The sequence below is a fragment of the Salmo salar genome, chromosome 13 (assembly GCF_965601325.2).
Source record: "Salmo salar chromosome 13, fSalSal1, whole genome shotgun sequence".
In the NCBI taxonomy this organism is placed as follows: domain Eukaryota; kingdom Metazoa; phylum Chordata; class Actinopteri; order Salmoniformes; family Salmonidae; genus Salmo; species Salmo salar.
The window spans coordinates 102,214,197-102,226,614 of NC_138303.1; the positions used below are offsets into that span (position 1 = coordinate 102,214,197).

Here is a 12,418-nt window from a genome sequence, read left to right on the forward strand (position 1 = left end):
TTGAAGTTTGAAGATCTTTCTTAAGATCTTTAGTTTTTTTATGTGGGAAACAGTAGCCAGTATGTCATTCAAAAGAAGGTCTGAAATACTGTCAAGGCATTGGATCATTCTTGACAGGGCCATATCTCTTTATATGGTTCTGTTTCTTGATACTTGAGGTCATTTAAGGTATCCTAGCAACCTGACACAATGAAAGAATTGATGGAGAGAACACCCATGTCCTTATTTAGCCTTTATTGTCCATGTTGCCAAGTGGAATTATGCATAAATGATGTATATACACAGTAGACCTTCGGAATAGACTCGAAGCCACTAAAGCAAACTGCTAAATGTTGATTTCTTCTTCCAGTATAAACACAGACACGTTCCTGCCCTTCCAGATTATAACAAGACCATCTGGAACAAATGTACAAATTGATCTTGATATAGATATAAATGAATTAGAAAAAAAAGGCAGCTTGAAGAGTTTGGCTATCACACACACACACACACACACACACACACACACACACACACACACACACACACACACGGTAGATACATTAATATAAATACAACAATATGTTCAGGTATTGGTATACTTCTCTCTAAAAAGACTAAACGTATCCAAGATATCCTAAAGATCTAGAGCTCAGAAAACTCTTGAGATATACCTGTGGCCACATGGACAGTCTGGTAACCACGACAACCAGGTGGGGCAGCCCAAAGGGTAAGTTTAAACCCTTAGGGGGTGTAAGAAATTACTTCACGTCATCAGAAGGGGACAACAGTCGCAGATGATTGACAACACTGCTAATAATAATAATGATTGACAGCATTGAGGCACTTCTAGACAACACAATGTGTTCTGACTGTCAACCTAACTCATTCCCCACCAGTAGATGCAGCCAATAAAAGTTACATTGGTAAGACGCAAAGAAATGTACATGAACAGCTTTGAAAGGTTTCTATCATCTCTCTGAGTAGCAAGTCTGTATAACCAACCTGTAACCTTTGACCTGTGTGAGTGTGTGTGTTCTTACATTCAAAGGTGACAGTAACAACATTAAAAAAGGAACACGTCATGATCGCTGTACATGAAACAGACACATAGTGTACACACAGTCCACTGTGAAGGCCCTGTACTATCGTTTGTAAATCCTCCTGACAGACTTCCTTGACTTCAGTATCGTGCAAACTGCATTCAATTTCACACTATACTTTTTCTTACACACAGAGGGACAGGAGTTTTGGCCCCAGTAAAAAGGTAATACTATCAAATTACTAAAATACTCAAAATTAACATTAAAGTTTATTCTCCACAATATGCATTTCAGTGAATCAACAGTGAGAAAGCTTTCAATTCAACTATTAACATTTAGTCTCAATCTCTTCTTACTGTGTATTGAGAGAGTCCTCCTGTGAATCAACGGTGAGAAAGCTTTCAATTCAACTATTAACATTTAGTCTCAATCTCTTCTTACTGTGTATTGAGAGAGTCCTCCTGTGAATCAACGGTGAGAAAGCTTTCAATTCAACTATTAACATTTAGTCTCAATCTCTTCTTACTGTGTATTGAGAGAGTCCTCCTGTGAATCAACGGTGAGAAAGCTTTCAATTCAACTATTAACATTTAGTCTCAATCTCTTCTTACTGTGTATTGAGAGAGTCCTCCTGTGAATCAACGGTGAGAAAGCTTTCAATTCAACTATTAACATTTAGTCTCAATCTCTTCTTACTGTGTATTGAGAGAGTCCTCCTGTGAATCAACAGTGAGAAAGCTTTCAATTCAACTATTAACATTTAGTCTCAATCTCTTCTTACTGTGTATTGAGAGAGTCCTCCTGTGAATCAACGGTGAGAAAGCTTTCAATTCAACTATTAACATTTAGTCTCAATCTCTTCTTACTGTGTATTGAGAGAGTCCTCCTGTGAATCAACGGTGAGAAAGCTTTCAATTCAACTATTAACATTTAGTCTCAATCTCTTCTTACTGTGTATTGAGAGAGTCCTCCTGTGAATCAACGGTGAGAAAGCTTTCAATTCAACTATTAACATTTAGTCTCAATCTCTTCTTACTGTGTATTGAGAGAGTCCTCCTGTGAATCAACGGTGAGAAAGCTTTCAATTCAACTATTAACATTTAGTCTCAATCTCTTCTTACTGTGTATTGAGAGAGTCCTCCTGTGAATCAACGGTGAGAAAGCTTTCAATTCAACTATTAACATTTAGTCTCAATCTCTTCTTACTGTGTATTGAGAGAGTCCTCCTGTGAATCAACGGTGAGGAGCGAAGCAAAAAAATATAGTAAAAAAAATACTGCAACTTGGTTTAAGATGTTTGTGAAGACACTTTTAAATGTTTGGCTTTAAAACATCTCAAGGCCTTGACGTTAAAACATTTGTCACAGACAAGTAAGTGTTGTGGGACTAAACCATTGAGCATGACCCAATTCATATTCCAGTAATTCTATTCTAAATGCCACACAAAAGTGTTCACATACTACATACAGTCTAGTAGCAATGTACAACTATCGATCATCAAAAGGACAGAAAAATCTGAAGTGAATAATGAGAATGATAATAAAGCATTAAAGATAGTGGCAAACTGATGTTCTGTATGTCTTAAATAGAGATATTTCTTTTGAGTGAAGACAAGGCATTACATTTCCAACATGACATGTGCCTTTTCAGTAGTGCTGAGAGATTAGTGCCTTTTGAGGTCAGTTCAGTTTCAGTTCGGTTTTTGAAAACTAATCACGGTGTTCAATTTCAGTTTAAAATGTAAAAAATTTAAAATATTGTGGGTTCAAGGCTGTAACAACACAGAATTAAACAATTGATGGTAGTGACTGCCATTACAGTTATGGTTCAAGTTCTATATTATGGTTGTGTATATATTATTTTATTATTAAAACCCCAATGATGGTAGTGACTGCCCATTACTGCAGATTACTTATTAATAAACCAGGTAACACTACTTGGAGTTCATCTGTAGACGCTCTACACTCCATCCTTTATTCACATTACTTACATTATATATACAGTTGAAGTCAGAAGTTTACATACACTTAGGTTGGAGTCATTAAAACTCATTTTTCAACCACTCCACAAATTTCTTGTTAACAAAGTATAGTTTTGGCAAGTCGGTTAGAACATCTACTTTGTGCATAACAAGTAATTTTTCCAACAATTGTTTACAGACAGATTATTTCACTTATAATTCACTGTATCACAATTACAGTGGGTCAGAAGTTTACATACAGTAAGTTGACTGTGCCTTTAAACAGCTTGGAAAATTCCAGAAAATTATGTCATGGCTTTAGAAGCTTCTGATAGGATAATTGACATCATTTGAGTCAATTGGAGGTGTACCTGTGGATATATTTCAAGGCCATACCTTCAAACTCAGTGCCTCTTTGCTTGACATCATGGGAAAATCAAAAGAAATCAGCCAAGACCTCAGAAAAAAATATTGTAGACCTCCACAAGTCTGGTTCATCTGTGGGAGCAATTTCCAAATGCCTGAAGGTACCAAGTTCATCTGTATAAATAATAGTACGCAAGTATAAACACCATGGGACCACACAGCCGTCATACCACTCAGGAAGGAGACGCGTTCTGTCTCCTAGAGATGAACGTACTTTGGTGCGAAAAGTGCAAATCAATCCCAGAACAACAGCAAAGGACCTTGTGAAGATGCTGGAGGAAACGGGTACAAAAGTATCTATATCCACAGTCAAACGAGTCCTATATCGACATAACCTGAAAGGCCGCTCAGCAAGGGAAAAGCCACTGCTCCAAAACCGCCATAAAAAAGCCAGACTACGGTTTGCAACTGCACATGGGGACAAAGATCATACTTTTTGGAGAAATGTCCTCTGGTCTGATGAAACAAAAATAGAACTGTTTGGCCATAATGACCATCGTTATGTTTGGAGGAAAAAGGGGGAGGCTTGCAAACCGAAGAACACCATCCCAACTGTGAAGCACGGGGTGGCAGGCATCATGTTGTGGGGGTGCTTTGCTGCAGGAGGGACTGGTGCACTTCACAAAATAGATGGCATCATCTGGATATATATCATGTGGATATATTCGAGCAACATCTCAAGACATCAGTCAGGAAGTTAATGCTTGGTTGCAAATGGGTCTTCCAAATGGACAATGACCCCAAGCATACTTCCAAAGTTGTGGAAAAATGGCTTAAGGACAACAAAGTCAAGGTATTGGAGTGGCCATCACAAAGCCCTGACCTCAGTCCTATAGAAAATGTGTGGGCAGAACTGAAAAAGCATGTGCGAGCAAGGAGGCCTACAAACCTGACTCAGTTACACCAGCTCTGCCAGGAGGAATGGGCCAAAAGTCACCCAACTTACTGTGGGAAGCTTGTGGAAGGCTACCTGAAACGTTTGACCCAAGTTAAACAATTTATAGGCAATGCTACCAAATACTAATTGAGTGTATGTAAACTTCTGACCCACTGGGAATGTGATGAAAGAAATAAAAGCTGAAATAAATCAATCATTGTCTCTACTATTATTCTGACATTTCACATTCTTAAAATAAAGTGGTGATCCTAACTGACCTAAGACAGGGAATTCTTACTAGGATTAAATGTCAGGAATTGTGAAAAACTGAGTTTAAATGTATTTGGCTAAGGTGTATGTAATCTTCCGACTTCAACAGTATATAAAACAATATATATTTGGTGACTTATTATTTTATTCCAAGTCATCATCTCATCTCTTCCCACAAGCTTGCCCAGCAAGAACCAATGAGAACAGGCAGCCGTAGGCACAATGGATTCTGGTCATTGTATTAATTAACACGTTTTCTGTATGTAACTACTGTATGATGAGTTGAACAACATACCCCAGAGAGAAATCTCTCTAGAGAAATGGCACGTTGAGCGCACAGAAAAAAAAGAAGTAAATGGTATTCAAATAATTGAACTGACGTTGAACGATTCGTTATTTTAAAAAACTAAACTAAACCGACATTTCAGTTAATCACTCAGCACTACTTTTCAGGGAGTCAGTCCACCAGGTCTCTACAGTTTGAGAGCTGGTAGTCTTTTACTTCTCTAACCATTACAACCCTGGTGGCCCATAGATTCTCTGCGGAGGGGAATGACTCCATGTTCTATGGTTCCTCTGTGATCAGGTTGTTCCATTGTGGTATGGACTGCCTGTGTGGTATGGACTGCCTGTGTGGTATGGACTGCCTGTGTGGTATGGACTGCCTGTGTGGTATGGACTGCCTGTGTGGTATGGACTGCCTGTGTGGTATGGACTGCCTGTGTGGTATGGACTGCCTGTGTGGTATGGACTGCCTGTGTGGTATGGACTGCCTGTGTGGTATGGACTGCCTGTGTGGTATGGCCTGCCTGTGTGGTATGGCCTGCCTGTGTGGTATGGCCTGCCTGTGTGGTATGGACTGCCTGTGTGGTATGGCCTGCCTGTGTGGTATGGCCTGCCTGTGTGGTATGGACTGCCTGTGTGGTATGGACTGCCTGTGTGGTATGGACTGCCTGTGTGGTATGGACTGCCTGTGTGGTATGGACTGCCTGTGTGGTATGGACTGCCTGTGTGGTATGGCCTGCCTGTGTGGTATGGCCTGCCTGTGTGGTATGGACTGCCTGTGTGGTATGGACTGCCTGTGTGGTATGGCCTGCCTGTGTGGTATGGACTGCCTGTGTGGTATGGCCTGCCTGTGTGGTATGGACTGCCTGTGTGGTATGGCCTGCCTGTGTGGTATGGACTGCCTGTGTGGTATGGCCTGCCTGTGTGGTATGGACTGCCTGTGTGGTATGGCCTGCCTGTGTGGTATGGCCTGCCTGTGTGGTATGGCCTGCCTGTGTGGTATGGCCTGCCTGTGTGGTATGGACTGCCTGTGTGGTATGGACTGCCTGTGTGGTATGGCCTGCCTGTGTGGTATGGACTGCCTGTGTGGTATGGCCTGCCTGTGTGGTATGGCCTGCCTGTGTGGTATGGCCTGCCTGTGTGGTATGGCCTGCCTGTGTGGTATGGCCTGCCTGTGTGGTATGGACTGCCTGTGTGGTATGGCCTGCCTGTGTGGTATGGACTGCCTGTGTGGTATGGACTGCCTGTGTGGTATGGACTGCCTGTGTGGTATGGACTGCCTGTGTGGTATGGCCTGCCTGTGTGGTATGGACTGCCTGTGTGGTATGGACTGCCTGTGTGGTATGGCCTGCCTGTGTGGTATGGACTGCCTGTGTGGTATGGACTGCCTGTGTGGTATGGACTGCCTGTGTGGTATGGACTGCCTGTGTGGTATGGACTGCCTGTGTGGTATGGACTGCCTGTGTGGTATGGACTGCCTGTGTGGTATGGACTGCCTGTGTGGTATGGACTGCCTGTGTGGTATGGCCTGCCTGTGTGGTATGGACTGCCTGTGTGGTATGGACTGCCTATGTGGTATGGCCTGCCTGTGTGGTATGGACTGCCTATGTGGTATGCCCTCCGATGGGCTTTGTAGCTCGGATGTGGCTCCTGTGTGGTCTAACTGTCGACCAATGTGGGATTTGTAGTTCCCTGTGGCTCAGCAGGTCCTGTGGGACCTGTGTGGTTTGTAGTTCTTGTGGCTCAGCAGGTCCTGTGGGATTTGTAGTTCCCAGTAGTTTAGGTCCCAGCTCATATCCTGCCTGTGTCTTGGTCCTTGTCCTCCAGCAGCTCAATGAGCTGAGTGAAGCTCTGTTTCACGGCATCCATGTTGTCCACTGAGCTGCCTTCTAGAATCCAGCTCTTCCCTCGGGCCAGAGGCTCCAGCTCAAAATACTTCTTTATCTAACATAGAAACAGAGAAAGAGAGAGAAACAGATAGAGAGCTCAGAGGTTTGGACACTCATTGAAAACATAAATCAAATCAAATTTTATTTGTCACATGCGCCGAATACAGTGAAATGCTTACTTACAAGTCCTTAACCAACAATGCTTTAAGAAGTTAAGAAAAAATATAAAAGAAGTGTTAACTAAAAAATAGATAAGTAAAAAAATGTAAATAATAAGTTACAAATAACGCAAAAAAAAATACACAATAGCACAATTGGTTACCGGATCGTAAAACGGCAGCCATCTCCTTCGGCGCAATTATGTCACAGTGAGTAAATAACTCTAACGTTATCTAATTTGTGATTTCGTTCTTAATGTGTGGGTGTACAGCATAGTATACCATAACTGTTTTTGTCTAAATACTGTTCATTCCTCTGTAATTACACCAATATCTGCCAATACTTGCATTACATAACAAGAGCCAAGTGGAGACCACAAACTAGACCAAAGTACAAAGATTGTCTTAAGAACTATGCAGGTCCCATGTTGGAAGTCTGCAGGAAAACAAAACAATAACAAACGTCCAAAATATTGCAATCAATTCTGAATCAAATGGGAGAAAGATTACCCTCGTGATTTCAACTCCCAGCTGAGCTTAAGCACACAGTACACACACTTCTGAAAACAAGCACAGTGTCCAGCTATGTCAAAAATCTGAAAAAGACAAAAACACTGCCACAATTCTCTTAACACTTTCAAAATCTCTCAGTTCTGCCAATACTGACACGGATTGATAGGTGATGGTCAAGCCAGCATTGCAGACCGTTTCTGTATAGTTTTACTAGTTCGTAGGAGCTGCCTGAGACCAGTCCAGTGATATATGGGAACCACATAGGACCACTCATATATGGGCTGGTAGGCCTAAGGCCATAACGGTCCGTCTTTGGGGTGGTTTACTACTGGGGGGGATGAGGCATGGCCAGCCAGGCCATAACCATGGAAATAGAATGAGGTGCTTTTCTGTTCTAGCGATTATATTTCTATGGCCATAAGGGGTCTGTAAGACATCAGTCTCATTGAAGGCTTACTACCAGGGAGATGTAAGGCCATGCTGGTCTATGGACCATCAGACAGTCTCATTGAAGGTTTACCTCCAGGTGATATAAGGCAATGCTGGTCTCCTGGCCATCAGACAGCGTGGTGACAGAATGTTACTTGTTGCCCTCTCTGGGTCATAATGATCTGAGAGAGCAAAGCGGTGTCTGGAGAACCTTGACATTTGACACCACAGAGGCCAAGAATAAATACCTGGCAAAGCCCCCGAGAGTCAGGTCAGTCCACGGAGGAGTCCTTTTTCACATTCAGAATACTACTGGTTGGGATTATGGATACTATAGCAGGGTTAAGTAGGCATGAAACAGAAGAAAATGCTCAGACTGAGTCAAAAGAGTTATGAAATGCTAGATTTCATTTTCCATTGCTAAATCTTTTGCTATGGTGTGCCATAATGAACATGACCCATCACTTGGATAACAGGAATAGGAAAAAAGGTCAAATAAATCAAACTAAACAATCTGAGTAAACAGAGACTTAAAAGTGAACTTTTCCAACAGATTCTGTCCATCTGTGTTTAAAGAGGAGAGTCCAGAGATTGGCTGTGTGTATCAGGGTGTCTGTCAGTGTCAGTGAGTGGGGACAACTTCCTCTTCTCTGAGCAGACTGAGGAAGGGGGAGAGATCATGTTCAAACCCATTCAGAGAATACAGAAGATACCATAGGACACCATACCGTACTGATGGCCAAACCCACAGGAACAGGAGAGACTAGAAGCTGCACTAACAGGCTGCAGAAACCTCTGCTGCTCTTGTCCTTTTGTTTCAGAGCAGAAAGGAGAATAAATAAATAATGAAACAAAACATCCTTTGAGCCAAAGCTCCCATAGCATGCCAAGAATGCTGATTAAGATTTCCCTGTCTGGGACTTCATCGCTCGCTTACACAATCCTCCCTCCTCCAAAAGAGAGAGAGAGAGAGAGAAAGAGAGAAAGAGAGAGAGAGAAAGAGAGCAGGAACAGGCTTGGAAGGTGCCGCAGCGTTTGTCTATTGTTTTTATTTGTGTGCGTGCGTGCGTGCGTGCGTAGTGTACGTAATGGGGAAGAATGATGATTAATTCAACATAAAGAGAAAGCAACAAGTCTATGAAGTAGGAGAGGTTGAGAGAGGTTAGATCAGGCATTATCAACTCGATTTAGAAGGAGAGGTTAGATCAGGGATCATCAACTCGATTTAGAAGGAGAGGTTAGATCAGGGATCATCAACTCGATTTAGAAGGAGAGGTTAGATCAGGGATCATCAACTCGATTTAGAAGGAGAGGTTAGATCAGGGATCATCAACTCGATTTAGAAGGAGAGGTTAGATCAGGGATCATCAACTAGATTTAGAAGGAGAGGTTAGATCAGGGATCATCAACTAGATTTATAAGGAGAGGTTAGATCAGGGATCATCAACTAGATTTAGAAGGAGAGGTTAGATCAGGGATCATCAACTAGATTTAGAAGGAGAGGTTAGATCAGGGATTATCAACTAGATTTAGAAGGAGAGGTTAGATCAGGGATCATCAACTAGATTTAGAAGGAGAGGTTAGATCAGGGATCATCAACTCGATTTAGAAGGAGAAGTTAGATCAGGGATCATCAACTCGATTTAGAAGGAGAGGTTAGATCAGGGATCATCAACTAGATTTATAAGGAGAGGTTAGATCAGGGATCATCAACTAGATTTAGAAGGAGAGGTTAGATCAGGGATCATCAACTCGATTTAGAAGGAGAGGTTAGATCAGGGATCATCAACTCGATTTAGAAGGAGAGGTTAGATCAGGGATCATCAACTCGATTTAGAAGGAGAGGTTAGATCAGGGATCATCAACTCGATTTAGAAGGAGAGGTTAGATCAGGGATCATCAACTCGATTTAGAAGGAGAGGTTAGATCAGGGATCATCAACTAGAATTAGAAGGAAAGGTTAGATCAGGGATCATCAACTAGATTTAGAAGGAGAGGTTAGATCAGGGATCATCAACTCGATTTAGAAGGAGAGGTTAGATCAGGGATCATCAACTCGATTTAGAAGGAGAGGTTAGATCAGGGATCATCAACTCGATTTAGAAGGAGAGGTTAGATCAGGGATCATCAACTCGATTTAGAAGGAGAGGTTAGATCAGGGATCATCAACTCGATTTAGAAGGAGAGGTTAGATCAGGGATCATCAACTCGATTTATAAGGAGAGGTTAGATCAGGGATCATCAACTAGATTTAGAAGGAGAGGTTAGATCAGGGATCATCAACTCGATTTAGAAGGAGAGGTTAGATCAGGGATCATCAACTAGGTTTAGAAGGAGAGGTTAGATCAGGGATCATCAACTCGATTTAGAAGGAGAGGTTAGATCAGGGATCATCAACTCGATTTAGAAGGAGAGGTTAGATCAGGGATCATCAACTAGATTTAGAAGGAGAGGTTAGATCAGGGATCATCAACTAGATTTAGAAGGAGAGGTTAGATCAGGGATCATCAACTAGATTTAGAAGGAGAGGTTAGATCAGGGATCATCAACTAGATTTAGAAGGAGAGGTTAGATCAGGGATCATCAACTAGATTTAGAAGGAGAGGTTAGATCAGGGATCATCAACTAGATTTAGAAGGAGAGGTTAGATCAGGGATCATCAACTCGATTTAGAAGGAGAGGTTAGATCAGGGATCATCAACTCGATTTAGAAGGAGAGGTTAGATCAGGCATCATCAACTCGATTTAGAAGGAGAGGTTAGATCAGGCATCATCAACTCAATTTAGAAGGAGAGGTTAGATCAGGGATCATCAACTCGATTTAGAAGGAGAAGTTAGATCAGGCATCATCAACTCGATTTAGAAGGAGAGGTTAGATCAGGGATCATCAACTCGATTTAGAAGGAGAGGTTAGATCAGGGATCATCAACTAGATTTATAAGGAGAGGTTAGATCAGGGATCATCAACTTGATTTAGAAGGAGAGGTTAGATCAGGGATCATCAACTAGAATTAGAAGGAGAGGTTAGATCAGGGATCATCAACTCGATTTAGAAGGAGAGGTTAGATCAGGGATCATCAACTAGATTTATAAGGAGAGGTTAGATCAGGGATCATCAACTCGATTTAGAAGGAGAGGTTAGATCAGGCATCATCAACTCGATTTAGAAGGAGAGGTTAGATCAGGCATCATCAACTCGATTTAGAAGGAGAGGTTAGATCAGGCATCATCAACTCGATTTAGAAGGAGAGGTTAGATCAGGCATCATCAACTCGATTTAGAAGGAGAGGTTAGATCAGGGATCATCAACTCGATTTAGAAGGAGAGGTTAGATCAGGGATCATCAACTAGAATTAGAAGGAAAGGTTAGATCAGGGATCATCAACTAGATTTAGAAGGAGAGGTTAGATCAGGGATCATCAACTCGATTTAGAAGGAGAGGTTAGATCAGGGATCATCAACTCGATTTAGAAGGAGAGGTTAGATCAGGGATCATCAACTCGACTTAGAAGGAGAGGTTAGATCAGGGATCATCAACTCGATTTAGAAGGAGAGGTTAGATCAGGGATCATCAACTCGATTTATAAGGAGAGGTTAGATCAGGCATCATCAACTCGATTTATAAGGAGAGGTTAGATCAGGGATCATCAACTAGATTTAGAAGGAGAGGTTAGATCACGGATCATCAACTAGATTTAGAAGGAGAGGTTAGATCACGGATCATCAACTAGATTTAGAAGGAGAGGTTAGATCAGGGATCATCAACTAGATTTATAAGGAGAGGATAGATCAGGCATCATCAACTCGATTTAGAAGGAGAGGTTAGATCAGGGATCATCAACTCGATTTAGAAGGAGAGGTTAGATCAGGCATCATCAACTCAATTTAGAAGGAGAGGTTAGATCAGGCATCATCAACTCGATTTAGAAGGAGAGGTTAGATCAGGGATCATCAACTAGGTTTAGAAGGAGAGGTTAGATCAGGGATCATCAACTAGATTTAGAAGGAGAGGTTAGATCAGGGATCATCAACTCGATTTAGAAGGAGAAGTTAGATCAGGCATCATCAACTCGATTTAGAAGGAGAGGTTAGATCAGGGATCATCAACTCGATTTAGAAGGAGAGGTTAGATCAGGCATCATCAACTCGATTTAGAAGGAGAGGTTAGATCAGGCATCATCAACTAAATTTAGAAGGAGAGGTTAGATCAGGGATCATCAACTCGATTTAGAAGGAGAGGTTAGATCAGGGATCATCAACTAGATTTAGAAGGAGAGGTTAGATCAGGGATCATCAGCTCGATTTAGAAGGAGAGATTAGATCAGGGATCATCAACTCGATTTAGAAGGAGAGGTTAGATCAGGGATCATCAACTCGATTTAGAAGGAGAGGTTAGATCAGGGATCATCAACTAGGTTTAGAAGGAGAGGTTAGATCAGGGATCATCAACTAGATTTAGAAGGAGAGGTTAGATCAGGGATCATCAACTCGATTTAGAAGGAGAGGTTAGATCAGGGATCATCAACTAGATTTAGAAGGAGAGGTTAGATCAGGGATCATCAACTCGATTTAGAAGGAGAGGTTAGATC

At 41.8% G+C, this 12,418-nt stretch overlaps 1 protein-coding gene across 1 annotated transcript in view; it reads right to left on the reverse strand.

The window, feature by feature from the left end:
• Positions 1-219: 219 nt before the first annotated feature.
• arl15b (ARF like GTPase 15b) overlaps positions 220-12,418 on the reverse strand; it is a 71,271-nt gene continuing 59,072 nt past the window's right edge. The window contains exon 5 of the mRNA XM_014138705.3: positions 220-6,784. Coding sequence (XP_013994180.1) covers positions 6,632-6,784 — 153 coding nt within the window. The 3' untranslated portion in view covers positions 220-6,631. The remainder of the gene's footprint in view (positions 6,785-12,418) is intronic.